Source organism: Podarcis vaucheri (genome assembly GCF_965113315.1).
Source record: "Podarcis vaucheri genome assembly, chromosome: 7".
Lineage (NCBI taxonomy): Eukaryota > Metazoa > Chordata > Lepidosauria > Squamata > Lacertidae > Podarcis > Podarcis vaucheri.
In genome coordinates this window covers 83568902-83589976 of record NC_138765.1, presented here as the reverse complement: position 1 = coordinate 83589976, position 21075 = coordinate 83568902, and the positions used below count along the sequence as shown (strand labels likewise).

The 21075-nt window shown below is 47.7% G+C and overlaps 1 protein-coding gene across 4 annotated transcripts in view; it reads right to left on the bottom strand.

The window, feature by feature from the left end:
• Window positions 1-21075, bottom strand: part of USP48 (ubiquitin specific peptidase 48) — a 38801-nt gene extending 17726 nt beyond the window's left edge. The window contains exons 1-15 of one of the 4 annotated variants that reach the window (XR_014221490.1): window positions 20564-21075; window positions 18916-19036; window positions 16969-17125; window positions 16246-16373; window positions 15758-15882; window positions 14369-14477; window positions 13497-13630; window positions 12827-12909; window positions 11675-11854; window positions 10187-10309; window positions 8373-8522; window positions 4946-5146; window positions 2230-2344; window positions 1467-1597; window positions 639-707 (exon numbers count right to left, since the gene is read on the bottom strand). Coding sequence is in view for 3 of the 4 variants with exons in the window: in XM_082229873.1 (XP_082085999.1) it covers window positions 639-707; window positions 1467-1597; window positions 2230-2344; window positions 4946-5146; window positions 8373-8522; window positions 10187-10309; window positions 11675-11854; window positions 12827-12909; window positions 13497-13630; window positions 14369-14477; window positions 15758-15882; window positions 16246-16373; window positions 16969-17125; window positions 18916-19036; window positions 20564-20916 (2179 nt within the window). In the remaining variant the exon portion in view is untranslated. Of the gene's footprint in view, window positions 1-638; window positions 708-1466; window positions 1598-2229; window positions 2345-4945; window positions 5147-8372; window positions 8523-10186; window positions 10310-11674; window positions 11855-12826; window positions 12910-13496; window positions 13631-14368; window positions 14478-15757; window positions 15883-16245; window positions 16374-16968; window positions 17126-18915; window positions 19037-20563 lie in introns of those variants that run through there. The other 3 variants (XM_082229873.1, XM_082229874.1, XM_082229875.1) reach the window with 3 other exon arrangements.

Sequence of the window (21075 nt, the reverse complement as noted above, 5' to 3'; positions counted from 1 at the left end):
ATGAGAACATTGCAGAGAGGTGGGTGGAGAACTACACATGCCACCCAAAGCTTATCTGAAGATAGGTAGGAAATAAATACAGTACATAAAGGTAAAGGGACCCCTGACCGTTAGGTCCAGTCATGACCGACTCTGCGGCGCTCATCTCGCTTTATTGGCCGAGGGAGCCGGCGTACAGGTCATGTGGCCAGCATGACAAAGCTGCTTCTGGTGAACCAGAGCAGCACATGGAAACGCCGTTTACCTTCCCGCTGGAGTGGTACCTATTTATCTACTTGCACTTTGACGTGCTTTTGAACTGCTAGGTTGGCAGGAGCAGGGACTGAGCAATGGGAGTTCACCCAGTGACGGGGATTCGAACTGCAGACCTTCTGATCGGCAAGTCCTAGGCTCTGTGGTTTAACCCACAGCACCACCCACGACCCAAAAATACAGTACATAGTGGGGCATATATGTTAAGATGAGTTTGCTGAAATTTCAGCAGCTGGCACTTGCTTTGTATTTTTTATTTTAGAAGCGGGGTTTTTAAATTGCATTTTCATGCTGTCCACTGCTCTGTGCTCCCATCAGAGTAAGGGCAGGACAGAAATGGAATCAATCATTCAAACAGACATTTGAAAAGCAGCCCCAGCCCTCACCATGGGGGCAGATGATGTCCTCGTTGAACTTCAGGTCTTCTTCCTCCCGCTTCTCGGCAATGGATTCATCTGGAAAGCAAGGAGAGGATGCCACAGAGTGAGAACAGGAAAACACCCAGGCCTCTTCTGCAATGACTCCATTTGAGGAATGCTCTTCCTAGAGAGGTTTGCCTGCTGCTTTCATTACAGATCTTTAGTTTCCAGATGAAAACATCCCTCTTCAAACATGCCTTTGGGCTGTTAAGCAATCTAAGGTCTTTTATTGGGGGTGGGTGGGTGGGTTACTGCCTGTGATCTTTGCATGAAGGTCAATATATAAATGTAATTAACAACAGCAGCATGCCACAGCAGGTGCTGAGGTTTACATTACTGTGTGCTCCCAATGGCCTCCTCAAGTGAAAGGAAAGGATTCAGGTGAACAGGGTTTGCTTCCTGTGTTTAGAGGCATTTGCCACACAACTCCTGAGACACAGGTGATCACTCAACTGCTCCTGTCTCTGAACTGGATGGTGGCTGGACTCGGATGCTGTTAGATCCCGAGGAAAGGGTTTGCCCGAAGGGCCTCAGCGCACGAGAGGCTCCACAGTTGATCCTGTACTCTTGAGCTGGTGAAATCTGGAACGTGGAACCCCTCAAGGACAAATCATTATTATTGGTAGAGCAGGAAATCCTTAATCACAAGGTCACAGGTTCAAGCCCCATTTTGGGTGGAAGATTCCTGCGCTGCAGAGAGTTGGACTTTGATGATGCCCCAATGCCAGGCAGGGAGGCTGCAAAGACGTGTGTGTCCATATAAGGGGGTGTGGGGAGGCAGAGACAGGAGGCTACCTTTGCTTTTGGCATCACCGTTCATCCTGCCGTTGCTCTGATCGGCATCCTCGTCTGGGTCATCCAGCTGCTCCAGGGCCAGCTGGCGCCAACTCCGCAATGATGATTTTCCAACCCAAAACCCATCGTTCCTGAAAGGAGACAAAGAGGCAACTCACGGTGAGATCTTTTTCTTTTTCTTTAATACAAACTTCATTGAAATTTTTAAAAACAATTACCAAGCACAAAGTGTTCAAGCACGTATGCAGTCATCCACGTGACACCGAAACAGACTTGGGAAATCTTTTACATTACAAATTGAGTTCCCATCCACTGGGATAATTTCTCCATAGTGGCCATTGTCACTGAGACAGAAGGGAGTTTACTGTACTATTGCTTTAAAAAATGCTATAAATCAAGGCCATACCGAGTCAAACTCATATTTCATTTTTATTCCACTTATCATAACTCGACTTTCTGGTTCTGCGGCTGTGTGTCTGGCATGGCACCAATGGTTGGAATGTCAAACCACCACTAGGAAGGACTGGAGTTCAAATCTTGCACATGAAGAAATTATCTATTAGTTGCTTCAGAGGTCTTGCAAAGACATAATTTCCCCCAGATACGTTTAAATATTAAACAGCCTAGAAATGCTTTTGAATAAAATGAATGCAGCTATTGATTTCAAAGCCACTTGCTCTCTTTACAAAAATGTCTCCGGCAAAGTACGCACGCCCCCCACTCTCAGCCACACTCTGCACACTTGAAAAGGGGACTTGCTTACCCTTTGACGGTCACCTTCAGCAAGTTGGAGACAGTTTTGTAGTCCTCGTTCAGCTGGTTCTTCAGCCGCAGGACTCGGCACCTTTCCACCACACAGTCCCTGCAGAGTGCTTTGACTGAGGAGGAAGAGATGAGCAAAAAGACTGCCATCATCCTCAGTACAATATCCCTTGCTGTGCATTCTGGACAAGTTGTCCTTCCATAGGGCAGGGCTTAGATCTAAAGCATCTGAGACGACGACGCAGCCTCCTCCACCCCAAACCCAAACACCTGCTTCATCCAGCTTCCTTTCCCCTCTTTAGGCTGCCATTGGGGAATGTTTATCAGACCCTTTAAACCTCCCTGATTTTAACAAGCAGTTAACCTTTCTCCTGCCTGTAGAACAGGAGACATAGGGACATAGCAAACTGCCCTATACCAAGCCAGACCATTGCTCCATCTAGCTCAGTCCTGCCTACACTGACTGGCAGCAATGGCTCTCTAGGGCTTTTGGCAGAGTGTCTCTTCCAGCCCTACCTAGAAATAGGGATTGAACATGGGCCTTCTGCTTGCCCGGCAGATGCTCCACCACTGAGCTACCAGTGCCCCTTCCACATCCCACAGAGGAGAACTCTGTTTATGACTACCCAAACTAAGGCTTTCAGCGTAGCAGCACCAGCACTTGGGAACACTGTAGGCAAGCACCTCTACCGTGTCAATATTTTGACGTTTGCTGCAAAGCTTGTATTGCCACATGTGGTTAGAGAGTTAGTCTGATTCTGCGTGGGCCATTTTTCCCTGTATCTCTGGGGCACCTCCAACTAAGTTTTACTCCAGGCAAACCTATCAAAATGAATGGACCTAACATAGCCGTAGCCATTAATGTCAGTGGCTGTACGTAAAATAGGACTAACGCCGGACAGAACTCTTTGAGATGCTTTAACACTCTTACATGCAATTTAAAAAAAACAAGTTGGCAGCTTATAAATGCTATTATAACTAAGTGGCAATTAAAGACATTCCTGTCTGGAGGAGAGGCATGGTGAAGCGCTTTGTGGAAAGGGGAAACCTCAGTCTGAGAGTGTCAGCTTCACTCTCAGCCTTTGCAAATCAGCTTCTCTTGGGTTTAACAGCTTTCATCTCGAGATTCAGCCCTGAGAACAGCAGCTGGCAGGAACGAACTTGGGAGGGGGAGAGGCATACAGTGGTGCCCCGCAAGACGAATGCCTCGCAAGACGGAAAACTCGCTAGACGAAAGAGTTTTCCGTTTTGGAGGTGCTTCGCAAAACAAATCTCCTATGGGCTTGCTTCGCAAGACGAAAATGTCTTGCGAGTTCCTGCTGGTTTTTTTTCCTCCCCCCCCTTTTTCTAAGCCACTAAGCCACTTATCAGCTGATCCGATCAGCAGATAAGCTACTAATAGCCGCTAATAGCGCTAATCCTTCAATGGGCTTGCTTCGCAAGACGAAAAAACCGCTAGACGGAGAGAATAACAGAACGGATTCTTTTCGTCTTGCGAGGCACCACTGTAATTGAGAGGAAGGTGAGTTTACCAGCCAGGGCAGCAAAGAGCTCTCCCAGCTGCAGAAAGGCATGGGACCAGAAGAGAGTGTGGCGTAGGCATTTGGAGGTTAACACATGTGCTGCAAAATAGATGTTGCTGGCACTCTGCCACTTGGAAGGCAGTATAAAGAGGAGGTGGTTTCAAGGGTGTGTGCTTGTTGTTGTTAACCCGTCCATTCACCTCCTCTCTTTCCAAATAGTATGCACTTTTTATCACCCGCAATCGCATGCTTTAATTTGCCCTATTTAAACACTGTTGTTTTGCCCCAGCCACAGGATAGGTTCCCTAAGGAACAAGTGGCTCCCGTTGCTCACATGTCCTTTCCAGGAAACACTGTGCTCCTTGGGAGCTGACTGCTAAGCCAAGGAAATTGCAACAGCCTGTGGAATGTGGAATGGTTCGAGTGAGGGAATAGCAGGACCCCAGAGGAGAGGGTTTAAATCCTGTCCCCTCAGCCATGAAACTTACTGGGTGAGCTCTGGGGCCAGTCACTGTCTCTCAGCCTAACCTACCTCACAGGGGTGTGGTGGAGATAAAATGCCACCTTCAGCTCCGTGGAGAAAATGGTGGGATATAAATTCAATAAACAAACAATCAAAGGTTATGGAACTCTAGCAAGAGCATAAAAGCCCTGCTGGATGAAGCCAATGGCCTATCCAGTCCAGTCTCTTATTCTCAACCAGGTGCTCACTATTGGAGACCTGCAAGCAGAAGAATTCTCCCCTCCTGCAGCTTCCAGCAACCAGCATTGAGATGGATTTACTGCCTCCAACTGTGAAGACAGAGCAGAGCCATCGTGACTGGTAGCACCTCTAACAAGGCAGGGGGGTCCAACCATCACAATATGATGCAGGAGGCAAAGGTGGCAAGGAGCTAAGCCATGGGTAGGCAAACTAAGGCCCGGGGCTGGATCCGGCCCAATCGCCTTCTAAATCTGGCCCATGGAGGGTCTGGGAATCAGCGTGTTTTTACATGAGTAGAATGTGTGCTTTTATTTCAAATGCATCTCTGGGTTATTTGTGGGGCATAGGAATTTGTTCATATTTCCCCCCCAAAATATAATCTGCCCCCCCCACAAGGTCTGAGGGACAGTGGACTGGCCCCCGATGAAAAAGTTTGCTGACCCCTGAGCTAAGCTCTCCTGTGACATGCTCCCTTCTGGGGCTTGGCTTACCTGTCAGCCTGGGCCCTCCTCCATATCTCTTGTAGAAGTAGTCAGCGACATATTCAGAGACCCTTTTGACGGTGGGTATTTTGTCCGGGTGCAGCTTTCCATGAGAGCACAGGCAGGCCGTGTTATCGATGGGCTTGGGGGGAGTCGACTCATCCAGCCACTGCTGCAGCCATTCAAGAGACACGAAGTCATAGGGGCAGCCTGGAAGGAGGAGGAGGACAGGAGGGCTGGGGTGGGGCATCAGCGCCACAAGCCCTGTTTGCCTGGGCTCACCAAAAGTGTCTGCCTTGACCGGTGAAGCTTCATGATCATACATTCCACCCCCTGGTCAGCAAAATCTAAACAATCTAATCTTCAACTTGGCAAGAAACAAACATACTGGGTTGTATCTAAGTCTGCCCTACTCAGAGTAGACCCATTGAAATAATTTATAGTTGTGATTCCTGCATTGGAGGGGGGTTGGACTAGATGACCCTTGGGCTCCCTTTCCAACTGTGCAATTCTATGAGTCTATTAATTTATATCCCTCCCTCTCTCCCTAAGTAGTCTAGGGTGGAAAACAGATGTAGCTTTTGAAACAAAAGCGTAGCAAGCACTTTGAAAACAGAATGAAACAACATTAAAAACTATTACAGATAACATCTAAAATAAGTTAGTTTTTAAAAAAACCCTAAAAGCAATTTGAAACGGTTAAGAACATCCTTCCATCCAATGATCCTAGGGTTGCCTGGAATAGTATTATGCAGCCATGGAACACATCTGGATAAACAGGAATGTTTTAAAATTCCTCCTGGAAGGGAGGAATGATGGAGGCAGGCACACCTTGCTAGGGAGGCAGCTCCACAACTGGGGAACCACCACTAAAAAGGCCACATTGCGGGTCAGCACCAACCAGGCAGCTCTGGAAATTAGTGGACCCAAGTTAGTCGTTGTCAGTTAATTTCTACGGGCCTACTCTGCTTAGGGCTAACACAGACTGTGAAAGCATAACACTTGTGAAAAAGGACAACAACCTGAACTTCAGAAAATTACCGTATTTTTCGCTCTATAACACGCTCCCGACCATAACACGCAAGTAGTTTTTAGAGGAGGAAAATCCGTAGGCATGCCACCCGTAGGCATTCCCTCCATAACACGCACAGACAGTTCCCCTTACTTTTTAGGAGGAAAAAAGTGAGTGTTATGGTGCAAAAAATACGGTAACTCCAGCACCCCACCCTCAGAAGGCCCTCCAGCTATTCGGGGGGTAAAGCAAGAAAGGGGCTTAGGCCACTGAAAATGTAGCCACATGGTGATGTGTGTTCTCTCTCTCTCTCTCTCACACACACACACACACACACACACTCCCAGAGCAAAACAGAGGCTCCATCGGCCCACCCACATCCCAGCTGCTCACTTTCTCCCCTGCACTGAGCCAAAACCAGGATGAACAACCTCAGCCCATGGATGCATAAAGGAGCAAGCCATGCGTGTGACTGCTCCCTTAATGTAAAGTAACTCCATGCAGGTGGAAAACTAGTGCAATTACAGTGAAGGTTGGGCTAGACACACTCTTTCCAATATACAGTGGCGCCCCGCAAGACGAACGCCTCGCAAGACGGAAAACCCGCTAGACGAAAGGGTTTTCCGTTTTGGAGGCGCTTCGCAAAACGAATTTCCCTATGGGCTTCCTTCGCAAGACGAAAGCCCATAGGGAAATCTCCGGGGCAGCGGGAAAGCGCAGCGCGTCTTCCCCACTGTCCTCGGACCTCCTCCGAAGGCTGGCAGTGGGGCGGAGAGACCTCCTTCCGCCGCCAGCCTTCGGAAGGCTGCTCCGAAGCCTGGCGGCGGGAGGAGGGCTCTTCGTCCCACCGCCAGGCTTCGGAAGGCTGTCCTGAAGACTTGCGGTGGGGAGGAAAAAACCTCCTCCCACCGCAAGCCCCGGGAACAGAGGAGAAGCGCTGCGCCCCTTCCCCTCTGTTCCCGTACCTGTCCTGAAGGCTTGCGGTGGGGAGAAAAGCCCTTCTCCGCACCGCCAGCCTGGCAAGCGGTTTCCATAGGAACGCATTAATTGATTTTCAATGCATTCCTATGGGAAACGGTGCTTTGCAAAACGAAAAACTCGCAAGAAGAAAAAACTTGCGGAACGAATTAATTTCGTCTTGCGAGGCACCACTGTACCTGGGTCCTGGTTTGTGTTTTTTAAGAGTCGTTTGTACAAGGGAAGAGTTAAAGAACACCAACACCCACCCCAGCCTTGCCCACAGTGGAACAGTTCCTTCTGCCACATGTCATCATTTATCTCCTTTAATTTATAGCCTACCTTTCTCTCCCAGAAGCTCAAGGTTGCAATGCACAATTCTCCCCCTCTCCATTTGCTCCCCACAAGAACCCCACAAGGTGGGGCTGGGCTGAGAGGCACCCAGTGAGCTCCATGGCTGAAGGGGGCAGGGATTTGAACCCTGGTCTCTCCCAGGTCCTACTCTGACACTCTAACCACTACACCACACTGGCTCTCAATAAAGTAAAGAAAAATTATCTGAAGATGTGTGGCATGCGCACAAAAGCTTATACCCAGAACAAACTTAGCTGGTCTCTAAGGTGCTACTGGACAATTTTTTTATTTTATTTATTTCGACTGAGTCAGACCAACACCTGAATCTAAAAGTATTTATTTCTTTATTTTACATCCTGCCCTTCCTGATAAAGCAGCCCAGAGCAGCAAACACGTCAGTGAACAGAGCAGTTGCCATGTTTCTTAATATTTTAAGTCACTGCAGATCGTAAAACACCCTAGGTTGACGGAAGAACAGGTAGACAAATATCTTGGGGCCCAGCAGCAATTAAGTTGAACTGTACAGAACATTAGACTATCCGGAAAAACCAAAAAGGAAATTTGGCTGGCACCCAATGTCCATGCAACACGTTGTTCCAATATTTCCTCTTGGGACTTAAGACTAAGGCGGCTGGCCAACTGCTTCTTAGTGTTGCCAGCAGTGATTATCTTTACCAAGAGATGCAGAAATGACTTTAATTTTCCAGGCCGGAACTAGACGCCACAGGATTTGATAAAAGTGATATAAATACAGCCAATTAGGAAGGCTTCATTAGAGATCCAAACGTTGGGAGCGGGGGGAATGCAAGGCAAATTTTAAATGCTTTCACATGTTTAGATGGCCAGTTTGTTTTAAAATGTTTTCAGACATGCCCGAGAGAGAGAGAGAGAGAGCACAGCTGATGTGAATTTGGGAAGATAATTCTTGCAAAGCTTCCACTGATGTCTGCTTGCACTGGGGGGGGGGGGCAGGGATGGAAGGCTCTTTGGCGGGCCCCCAGGATGCTTACTCTCCACCCCACCCTCCAAACCTCGCCTACAACAGTCTTATCCTTAACATGCAATACTACAAATATGTATTTTTTTAAAAGACAAATGGAAGATCTTACAGACCAGCTTTGGCAGGCAACTTCTGGTAGAGCTCCTTCACCTCCTCGTGCTTGATCTTGCCCCTGGCCACGCTCTGTTTGCGCATCTCGGCCATCTCTGTGCACCACTCCTCAAACTTGCTGTTGTCCCTCTCTACGAGCTCTTGCAAAAAAGCTGGCCAGTTGGGGGGGAGGGGGACAAGCAACAGAATTAGGACGGAGAACAGAGCCCGGCCCTCATCCCCCACAAAAGAAAGAGGAAGCCCCTAAAGGCCTTGACTGAGAGTCATTCCCAAAGGCATCCCTTAACCCCAGGGGGAAACATCTTGTTTCATCAAATTCATATGTTGCTCGATTGCAAAAGAAACCAAAAAAGCAGTTTAACAAAACAGATTTAAAGTATCAAAGTATAGATAAGGATTAACAACAGTAATTGCAGACTTTTGAACAAATGTTCATAGAACTATAGAATAAAAACAGATTAAAACCTGCATCGTCTCTAAAAACATCTGGGTAGGCTTTCTCTTAACAAAGATGTTTTTAGCAGGTGCCAAAAATAATACAGTTAAGGCAGCTCTCCGATATCAATAGGCGGGGAGTTCCAGAGTGCAGGTGCTCCCACACTAAAATATTGACTTCTTATAAATGCAGAACAGATATTACGTTGCACCTGCAGTAGTGCCTGTTCTGCCGACTGAGGGAGTCAAGTGGGTGTATATGGGGTTGGAGGCCCCCAATTGAGAGGAGACCCCCAAAATAAGAATATCAGTAGAGTCTGGCCGCAGCTGGAGCAAGCCAAAATGGACCCACCTAGTCTACCATCTGGGTGGCACAATGGCCAACACAAAACTATTATTATTATTATTATTATTATTATTATTATTATTATTAATCCATTTTATACACCACCCTATACCTGGAGGTCTATGCCCTATGCCCTCATGAGACCCATGTACACTCTCCACTTATGAGCCCCAGCAAATGGCATTCAGAGGCAATTCGCCCCCAGTAGTGGATGTAATAAAGCCAACATTTTCTTGAGAGTAATTTACAGGTTTCCGCCAAAGGAGGATTAAGCTCATGTAAGGTTTCTGATGAAACCACCAAGCTGACTTGCCACATCCCCAACCAATATAAAACATCTCTTGGGGGGAACCATGTGTAGAGGACATTTGGCATTACTTACGACAACGTCCACTATATACAGACCCAATAAATTGATTGATAACAGCCCTTTTCACACAAAGGAAACAAATCTAACCAGGGTGGTCAGGCTGCTAAGTGATACTGATGACTCTGTTATTTATAAGGTAGCTCTCTATGCCCTAACAGCTAGGAAGAAAGAACAGGATGGGCAAGTGATCAACTGAAATGGGGACTCCGATAAATTTATACAGTGGATGCTCGGGTTGCGAACATGATCCGTGCGGAAGGCACGTTCGCAACCCGCAGTGTTCGCAACCTGCAGCACCGCGTCTGCGCACATGCAAGTTGCGATTTGTCGCTTCTGCGCATGCACCGAAACCCGGAAATAACCCGTTCTGGTACTTCTGGGTTCGGCGCAGTGCGCAACCCGAAAACGCGCAACCTGAAGCATCTGTAACCCGAGGTATGACTGTATAAAACACACCCGGCATTCCCCCAACATTACCAGCTGTGCCCAACATTTGCTGAGTGGACACAAGGTGGCTTGCTTAGCTTAACATGTGCCCCACAACGGGTTTGCCTGCACACACGTGCGCCAGGCAAATGCCACACCCCGGGTGCACAGAGGGGAAAAGAATGGACCACACACACACACACACACACACACACACAAAACTCCAACTCCAGCCTTACCTGGAATTTCAACACTCAGTGATTTCTCCCGCGTCTGCAGTCTGTACACCAGCATGTAGGCGTTCCGAGAGCGGTAAACCCCCTTCCCACATTTGAGCTTCCGAGTCTGAGATTTAGAAGGCTCTAGTGGGGAGAGAGAAGTCAAGCACAAAAGAAGCCTTGAGACATCTGCTCTCTCTCTCTCCTGTCACGGAAGCAGAACCTGGAACGCTCTTCTCCCTAGCTCTTCCCTCTCAACTCGCAGATCTGTGATGGGGCCTTTTCAGTGGTGGCTCCTGGGTTGCTGAGCGTTCCGTCCTAGTGAGGCATTGCCCTACATCTCACCCCATCCAGAGTGCTTTATCTGCCAGGTACAAGGCAGCTAACCTTTGGCCAGACCCTCCCACCCCACTTGTGCAGCTTTGCCAGAGTGCCAAATTTATTTGGGTGGGTCCCCATGTACCGCCCCATTAACATGTTTACTATTTAAGGGATGCCCCATTCAAGCCCAGAGCAAGGAGCCAAGACCGGAGGTGGGCCCTTACTTCCAAAGGGCCTCACGAGAGCCAGCAATTTGGAGCTATCAGAAACACACTCCTTAGCACACATAAGCCTCACCAAACGTGGGTTGCGTAAACACGTTAATGGAGCTGTTTCTTCTGGGGATAATTATGCCAAGGCACAAGAGGCTTTATTGCTGGTGGAAACAGCAACTGAGTAGCTAATCCTTTGCTGGTCCCAATACACCAGGCATACCCAGCTTTTGGCCCTTTGGATGTTGCTGAAACTACAACTCCCATCAGCCCTGGTTGGCACAGCTAGGAATGATGGGAGCAACATCCGAAGGGCCAAAGGATCCCCACAGTGCGTCAATCCAGGAGTGCTCATAGGACAGAGACAGGCAGTCTTCTCTATCCTGTGGCCCTCTAGATGGTGCTGAGCGACGATTCTTTCAATTCCCTGGCCTTGGGAAGTCATTAAATTTGTCATCTAATACAAAATGCCTCTAGGCACCTTACATGCACACCATTAAAAATGACCATCGGGTCTAATTAAATAATATCCAAAGAAGATGTAACCCAGAAATATAATCATGTTCCCTCAAATACCTCAGAGAGCAGATATGCTGAAACAACATTAATGATGGCACAAGGCAGGCTTTACTAGGGAGAGCATTCCAATAACCAAAAGAGGGGCCCATAACCAAAAAGGCCCTGTCGCTTCCTGACACCCTGAAAAACCACTCTCGGGGAAGCGCCTAAGGCGATGAACGCAGGATCCAGGCAAATGCAAGCCAGGACACAGACATCAAGGTCCTGCGCTTTATTGATTGAATCTGGAATTTGGTGAACCGAGCCGGAAAACATAGAGGCAGTCAGGGCAACTGACCACATTTGGACACTTGGAGGGACAGAGGGTGTCTCCCCGCCACGGCTGCTCCAAATGGTTTGATTCCTAACTGCTTATAGGAGCCAGGACCTCCTCTGCGTGTCTTTGGTGAGGTCTTACCTAGGTCTTCTTCTGCCCCCAGCTGCAGCTTCTTGCCCTCCATCTTCTCTATCTCTTCGTCGTTGAACCGGTACCACTCTCCCGTCTGAGGGTCCTTCACGTGGGCAATGTAGTGGCCGGAGTAGGCACTCACACCACGGTGGATGAGGACTGCACTCAGCTCATAGACAAAGATGCTGGCTGGAAGGAGGGTCACAGAATCAGAGAACTGTAGCGTTGGAAGGGACCCGAGGGTCATCTAGTTCAAACCCCCTGCAATGCACAGGGATGGCAGAGAGAATAGCCCCTGCAGCGTTTATAGCGTCACCCGCTTCGTCATTGTAATCTTCAGGGAGGCAGAGATCAGCCACCCCTTTGGGCCGTGGTTGGTCTACATTGGGATTGGCAGGATAATAAATAAATAAATTAAATAATAATAAATAATAATAATAATAATAATAATAATAATAATAATAATAATAATACTTTATTATTTATACCCCGCCCATCTGGCTGAGGTTCCCCAGCCACTCTGGGCGGCTCCCAATTAAGTGTTAAAAACAATACAGCATTAAATATTAAAAGCTTCCCTGAACCAGGGCTGCCTTCAGATGTCTTTTGAAGATAGGATAGCTGCTTATTTCCTTCACATCTGAAGGGAGGGCGTTCCACAGGGCGGGCGCCACTACCGAGAAGGCCCTCTGTCTGGTTCCCTGTAACCTCACTTCTCGCAATGAGGGAACAGCCAGAAGGCCCTTGGTGCTGGATCTCAGTGTCCGGGCTGAACGATGGGGGTGGAGACCTTCAGGTATACTTCAGGTATACAGGACCGAGGTCGTTTAGGGCTTTAAAGGTCAGCACCAACACTTTGAATTGTGCTCGGATAGAAAGCAGGGAGCTCAACAGCAGGTTGGTGCCAGAGTGACCTACTTTTGCCTCTGCCCTCCTCCTTTTTGAGTTCTAGATGGGGAAACACTGAGGTTGAGGATGCTGACAGCAAGTGCCAAAAACCTGGACTGGTGGTAAATAAGAAGGCAGGCAAGGCAGGGTCTGGTGAAGGGCAGTGAGACTGCAGGGGCAGTGCCCTGTCTGGCCTAATAGACCAGCACCAACCGCCACCCCTTCATGCCCAATCACAAGCTGCTACTTGCCTACGTAAGATCATAACCTCACCTTTGTCTTCCATGTAGGGCTCCATGTCCAGCAATTCTGAGAACTCGATGTAGGCGTTCAGCTTCTTCTTGTGGCCTGTTTGCCTAAGGAAGCAAGGGAAGAAAAGAGCAAACGGTAAGGCCGAGTTTGGCAACTCACAACGCACCTGCGGCACCCCACTTGTCACCTTTCCCCAGGATGACGAGGAACCGTTAGCGAGCAGTCTTCGGGTTAACCAGCTACAAATCCACCGAACAGTTATCTTGTCCCATTCAGATCGATCTGCGACACTGTTACAGATGTCGCATAGTATCCATTCCGCCTTGGTAAGAAATCAGTCTTTTTGTGTGGCAGCACCTATGCCGACAGCAGGCAGGAGCCTTTTCTGTACTTTTTTAAGCAACTGCTGAAACCATTTTTGTTTAGGCAAGCCTACCCAGATGTTTACAAAGCTGGTGCAAGTTTTAATTCCTTGCTATTTCCCTTGTTATTTTTCTTACTGATATTGTTCATATTGATAATTCTGTTTATCTCTTTTTGTAAACTGCTCTGAAGTGCTTGTTGCATTTTGTGAAATAAAGTAAACTGGGGGTGTCAGCGTAAGCCTGCCTCCTTCTAGTACGGAGGGATCTGACCACAGCAGCTCTGAAGGCTCCCACCCTGGGGTACTGGAACAAGAAGAGATGCTTGCCTGTCAAACACGAAGCGCATGAGCTGCAGGTTGAGGGTGCATGGGAGGCTGAGGAGACGGATCCTGCGGGTGGCGTTCTGCTTGCTCTGGCAGGTCTCACAGAAGTAGCGGTTGTCCCCTTCCAACTTTTCTTCCTAGCCAAGCAAGAGAGAAATGGAACAAAAGTCACCGGGATGCCCCTGAGGCAGGCTAGAAGTTCACCTAGGTGGAAACAGACCCTTTGGCATCAAATCCACTCTTCAGCTCCTGAATCCATGCATGGAAAGAGTGTCAAGGATGCCTATGGGTCTTCCTTCAGTGGTATTCTGGGAACAGCTTCTACGACAGGAGACCAGAATTTGGGGGCTGTCACTTGATACGCAGAAGCTGAAACCAAACTGTCTATATCTGGAGAGAGTTGACAAAGCAGGACCCTTCTTATCTCCCTTTTCAGAAAATTTCCTAATCAATTTATTCTCTTTGCATATGACTTTTGAGGCTTTTTTAAAATAACCAAGCAGTGAATAAATTTCATGAAACGAACTTTTTATATATTCAAAAACCCTCAAACAAAAAATAAACATCCGTTTATTAATAATCACACTTGAACCTATTAAAATAGCATTTATAATGTTGCTAATTTGACAGAGACCACAGTTAAGATTATCCTTCTGAGGCAGCCTGTTGGAATTAATTTTTATAAAAGCTCCATAGGCACAAAAATCCCCAAAGGACCAACAAACTAAACGACATATGCAGAAATTAGGGCCAACTAGGATCAATCTCCTCTATTCAGATCCCAACCTTGAGATAAAGCAAAGAGCAGCCGAAAGGAAATTGGCCTCAAACCATAATAGGCTGGAGGATGAAAACTCCCAAGGAAGAGTTGATACCTTCAGAAACTCTGTGATGCAGTCCGACAGCTGCTTGTGGCCCTGGATGTTCAACTCAAGCTCATAAAATTTTGATATAAGTTTGGACTCTCTGCCACACTGGTTGCAGCTGGGGAAGAGAAAAAAACACCACTGAAGACTACCTCAAGAAGAATTACTTCTTCAGAAATCACGGATATCATTCTTTATTAAATTTATTGGTCACTTTTTTCTCATGGCAGCTCAAAGAAACAGACAGCATTTTAAGCAAAAACCAAACACACACACACACACACACACACACATTAAAACCAACAGTTTTTTAAAAAAATAACAATTATGTTTTCCAAAAACTACTATAAAAAACACCGTATCCACGAAAAAGAAGAGTTTGGATTTGATATCCCGCTTTATCACTACCCGAAGGAGTCTCAAAGCGGCTAACATTCTCCTTTCCCTTCCTCCCCCACAACAAACACTCTGTGAGGTGAGTGGGGCTGAGAGACTTCAAAGAAGTGTGACTGGCCCAAGGTCACCCAGCAGCTGCATGTGGAGGAGCGGAGACGCGAACCCGGTCCCCCAGATTACAAGCCTATCACTCTTAACCACTACACCACACTGGCTCATAAATATGGCTCAATATATATGGCTCAATATATATGGCTCAAAAGCCATATATATTGTTAAAACCCAAAGGCCTGATGAATAAGGAATGTTTTTGCATGGAGCCTAAAACGGTGGTGCCAGGCAAGCTTCCCTGAGGAAAGCATTCCACAAATGGGGAGCCACCACTGAAAAGGACCTGATCTCATGTTGCCACCCTCTGGACCGCCCATGGAGGGGGCACATGGAGAAGGGCCTAGGAAGATGATAGTAGGGTCTTGGTTGGTTGGGGAGATGGTCCTTGAGGTATTGGGGTCCTAAGCCTAATAATAATAATAATAATAATAATAATAATAATAATAATAATAATAATAATTTATTATTTATACCTTGCCCATCTAGCTGGGTTTCCCCAGCCACTCTGGGTGGCTTCCAACAAAACACTAAAATACAATCACTTATTAAACATTAAAAGCTTCCCTAAACAGTGCTGCCTTCAGATGTCTTCTAAAAGTTTGGTAGTTATTTTTCTCTTTGACATCTGGTGGGAGGGCGTTCCACAGGGCGGGTGACACTACCGAGAAGGCCCTCTGCCTGGTTCCCTGTAACCTGGCTTCTCGCAGCGAGGGAACCGCCAGAAGGCCCTCGGCGCTGGACCTCAGTGTCCGGGCAGAACAATGGAGGTGGAGATGCTCCTTCAGGTATACTGGACCAAGGCCGTTTAGGATTTATAGATCAAAATCAGCACTTTGAATTGGGAATACACAAAGCTAAAGCACCAAAAGACTAAGAAGAGGAGAAACTTACACTGTGACGTAGGCATACTCTCCGCAAAACTGCTTCTGGACAATGTCTCGCACATCTGGGTTTTTCTGTGAGGTTAGGGTATCCTCCAGCAGGGACATGAACAGCTTGGAAAACTCCTGAGCATCCTAGGAGAACAGTACAGTTGCAAAGCCAGCATTGATAACACGGGTAAATCAACAAACTAACAAAACAAACGAAGAGGGTGCTTAGCTCTTTTGTTATACGTTATAGCTCTTTTAAAGAGGAGGCAAAGCAACCACCACCACCCCTCATTGCATCGATTCGGGGATGGCCCTGCGCCTCAGCCATGTACAAGGAAATTAAGAGTGGAATAGGGCCATCCTCTTTGGTGGCTAAACATCCCTGGTTCACCTCAGCTCAGGGAACTGCGGCTTAGCATTACAGAGGGCAAGCGAATTGATGTGCAGCTGCTTCTGCAGAAAGAGCAAGGCAAAACACGCGCTCACACGCACGCACCCGAACGTTACCTGTTGCTGACCTGTGTCCAAACCCAGCGCTTTAACAAACCCTGATGGATCGATATAGCGCCTCTTGCTGTTCTGCAGCAAAGCAAACAAGTACTGGAGGTGCTCACAAATCGTCTGAGGCTCATAATCTATCAAAAGGCAAGAGGATTCCTTCAGAGATTTACCCACCATGACGCATATACTCATATTGACAACGGTCACCCCCCTCTGCACGCACTCTGTTATAAAAGACCTCCCCCACTTTGCTACACATTGGGACGGATATACACAGCATATCATCTGCTGGCAACTGAAAATCTAACAAGATGTGCCATTCTGAATAACAATTTTAAAAACCAAACCCTTTCAGAAAGGGAAGGTTTCCTCTTCATTTAGATTTCCTTTCTGTCAAGGCTTGTTTGTGACTCTGCTGCTGCTTAGATACTCTGATGCCCATGAGAATCCACTGTGGTCTCTAGAGGCTGATTCACTGCCTCCGCTCAGGATATACACAGCATTACCTTCAGCAAAACTCTCCTCTCTCAAACTCTATCCCTTATCTGTAAAATGGGAACAAGTGCCCAAGCAGCGCTGCTAGATTGAGAGGACCACAAAAGCCAATAGCTATGTAAGTAGATAAAACATCAGGACACAGTAGCAGCCTCCAAGCAGACGGAGCCTTGTCAGAGCAAATCTAAAGCCACCTGTCCATTGTGAGCAGTGGGAAAAGTCTGACCAACTTACCCTTGTTTGATGCGGTGCCCTCTGCTGTCACGTACTCAGGACGGGCAATTGGACACAAGTAGAGCGCCTGGCGGAGCTCCAAATTCAAGAACCACATCTGCAGAAAAGTGTTGACGTAGCAGGTGGCGCCCAGGTTGGTGAGGCCCACAAAGGCATTCTGTGAGGGGAAGGGGAAACACACAACAGAGGTATTACCAAGAAGGTCACAAGGGCAGCCCTTTGCCAACCTCCAGGTGTTTTGGACGCCAACTCCCATCAGTCCCAGCATCACACAGCCAACACTGGCTGGAGTTAATGGGAGTTGTGGTCCAAAACATCTGGATGGTGCCCAGCAGGCAAAGCACCAAGTGGTTACCTCCAAAACATTAACCAAGAGCCTCCAGAAGATGATGGCCGGGAGGTCCTTTCAAGACTATATATCCTGCCTTTAGTGCACTTGACCTGTGTAGCAGTTTTGGGGTTGAATTTGTAGCACTTCACAGCAGGGATGGGAAACACCTGTGGTCCCCCAACAGCCGCAGTAAACATAGCCAATATGTCAGAGATGACTGGAGTTGGGAGCCCAATTACAGTATAGGCAGGCAAACTAAGGCCCGGGGGCCAGATCCGGCCCAATCGCCTTCTAAATCTGGCCCACAGACGGTCTGGGAACCAGCGTGTTTTTACATGAGTAGAATGTGTCCTTTTATTTAAAATGCATCTCTGGGTTATTTGTGGGGCATAGGAATTTGTTCATTTTAAAAAATCAAAATATAGTCCGGTCCCCCACAAGGTCTGAAAAAGTTTGCTGACCCCGAACTACAGGCTCCCCAACCTTGGTTTACAGGGAGGTTCATTGTTCCTCTTTATTTAACTATTACATTTTTAACATGTTTCTCCCCTGACTTTCCATAAAATGCCCGAGATATCTAACATTTAAACAAACATAGCAGAATAAAAGAAAAGTCAATAAAATCCAAACAATGTAGCTATTAAAAAAAAACAAACTAATGAGGATGAAATACCAAAATATTTTTACAAGCTTCCTGGTACATGGGAGGGCTCATCCAAGGGTATTTTTCTCTGCAACAGAATACAGTGGTATCTCAGGTTACATATGCTTCAGGTTACATACGCTTCAGGTTACAGACTCCGCTAACCCAGAAATAGTGCTTCAGGTTAAAAACTTTGCTTCAGGATGAGAACAGAAATCAGGCTCCAGCGGTGCAGCAGCAGCAGGAGGCCCCATTAGCTAAAGTGGTGATTCAGGTTAAGAACAGTTTCAGGTTAAGTACGGACCTCCGGAACGAATTAAGCACTTAACCTGAGGTACCACTGTAGATTGAGATGAAACAGTCAGATAAAGCTCTGCTTGCAGTACAGTGGTGCCTCGCAAGACGAAATTAATCCGTTCCACGAGCCTCTTCGTCTAGCGATTTTTTCGTCTTGCGAAGCAACCCTATTAGCGGCTTAGCGCTATTAGCGGCTTAGCGGCTATTAGCGGCTTAGCGGCTATTAAAGGCTTAGCGGATTAGCAGCTAAAAGGTTATTAGCGGCTTAGAAAAAGGGGGGAAGCGGAAAAAAATCGGAACACTTGCAAGACGTTTTCGTCTTGCAAAGCAAGCCCATAGGGAAAATCGTCTTGCGAAGCAGTTAAAAAACGGAAAACCCTTTCGTCTAGCAGGTTTTCCGTCTTGCGAGGCATTCGTCTTGCGGGGCACCACTGTACTTGGTCCCTCTTATTGACAGCTACTTCACAGAACTGGAAAAGGAACTTTACAGCTACCACTAAGAAACCTCTATCAGTTCTGACAAAACAGCCAGGACCACAAAGAAAATTTCAAGCCTTCCAATTCTATAAACCAGAATCAAGTTGAGGATGCATCTTGGGGGAAATAATCCTCCTTCACACAGGCTTCAGGGCCAGCACATGAACCCTGGAGTGCCAGGAGACCATAGTAGCGTTACCTTTTTTCTCCTCTCGAAATTTGGATCATCAATATTGTGAAAGGTGTTTTCATCTATCTCGCCCAGCCAGATGTGCTCACCAATTCCTACTAGGCAGTTTGGGTTTCCTCGGCAGTTTCGCCTACAAAAGCAAAAAGCAGCAGGATCTGAATCCAATATTCTGACCTCATCACATTGCTATCATCTGAAGCCAACCAAGACTACTTATGTCCTGACTTCCAGCACACCTCTCCAGCAATTAGTCGCAAGTGCAGCTTACAAGCCCCACCAACCACAGAGGGGTCCTGAGGTAACTGCAGATAGTGCCAGTGTTGATGATGCTCCCTGGCATGTTTCCTCCTTCCCCCTACAAATTTCAACAAAAAGGACAACTTCTGCACATTCCCCGCATTGTCTAGCTGTCAGTTTCTGTGCTGCTTTTGCTGAAAAGTGCTTGTAAATCAGAATTGCTAAAAGGGGTTATTATTTCTAGCATTTCTATCATGGTCTTTTCTCCAGAGAACTCAAAGTGGTGTAAATGGTGTTCTCTATCCTCTTTAGTCCCCACAACAACCCTGTGAGGTAAGTTAAGCTGAAAGGAACAGACTGGCCCTCAAGGCCTCATTCATGGTGAGCTTCATGAATGAGTGGGGATTTGAACCCTGGTCCCTCAGGTCTTAAGTTTGACATAGTACTATACCACACTGGGTTAAATGACACAGAGGTTGTAAGTATATCAGTTTCAGATGAAACCACTTGCCTCCTGTATCAGGCAAAAGAGAGGTTTACGGGCACAACAAGCCCCTAACAACCTTCCATAAATATCTGACCTGTGCTTTTTATTTAATTTATAATGGAAGTTAAAGACAAACCATGTGTAACTGTACCTCCTTCCATTCCCATCTAGTCACCCTGATGCTTAATAGATCATCTGCTTTTAATTATATGGTGCACATAAATTCACACAAAAGACAAAAGCCCCACCCTTGAGTTCACAATTGAAAACAGGGGAAAGGAGGGATTAGAGGAGAGAAAAGAGTTCAAAAAAATGTACAGTGATGGGGTTCCTCACACACCAACAATCTCAGTAAGTGTCCCTGACATTGAAGAAGCAGGAAATGAGAACTATACAGCTCAGTATTGCCTACTCTGACTGGCTGCAACGGCTCCCCAGGGTTTCAGTCTTTTCCCACGTTCTACTGGGGTGGCAACTGAGCCCAGAACTTTCTATGTGCAAAGCAGGTGTTCCACCACTGAGCTGCACAGCTCTTCCTAAGAACTTCTAGAATACCCAGAGCGTCGCTTTGAGTAGCCACGGCAAAAAAGGAGCTAATAAATTTAATAAAAACAAATAAAACGGGGGGGGGGTGGAGAAGAGGTGGGGCTTGTGTGCCATAGGGAGCTGCCTTCTCTCGAGTCGCCACGTTGGTCCACCTACCTCAATACTGCCTGCACTGACTGGCAGCAGTAGCTCTCCAGGGTTTCAGTTAGGGAGCCTCTTTTTAGCCCTATTTAGCGGGTATTGAACCTGGGGGCTCCTGCATGCAGTGCAGGTACCCTGCCATTGACTTGTAGTACAAAAGGCTGTTTTCCAGGGCGACGCCGACGCCGCCCTGTGGTTCCCCCGGGGCCCTAGCTTAAGCCCAGCCTGCCGGCCCCTGAGGCTTACCTGCAGGCTCCGCGCTGACAGGGCTCCAAGCCGACGCGGTAGGCCGCCTCGATGTGCTCCTGGGTCACGGCCTCGGGGGGCACCGTCTCCGTCCAGCGCCAGGCCGCCTTCTCCAGTTGCAGCCGAGGAGCCATCCCAGGCGCGGCTCCACGACCCCTGAGAGGGGGGCGGAAAAAAGAGAGGCAAGAGGGAGGGAGGGCGACCAGGAAACGGAAGCGAGCTGGACGCCCCAGGAAGTGGAACTGGCCTTTCCCTGAGCGACGCGAAAGGCCCAAAGCAGGGTGGGGTGCCGGGGAAGCTGTTAGCCGCGCCTCGGCGCTTGGCTGTGACGTCAGACGCAGACGCGACGGCATCGCCGCGCCGAAACGATGGTGTGGAGAGGGGGAAAGCGGCGCAGCTTCGCGGGGATTGGCTACTTCCAATCCGGTCGGGGGCGGGGTTACTTTCGTTGATTGATCCTCTTGCTCCTCCCCCGTCGCTTCCTTTTCTTGGCTCCACCCACTTTTCGAGGC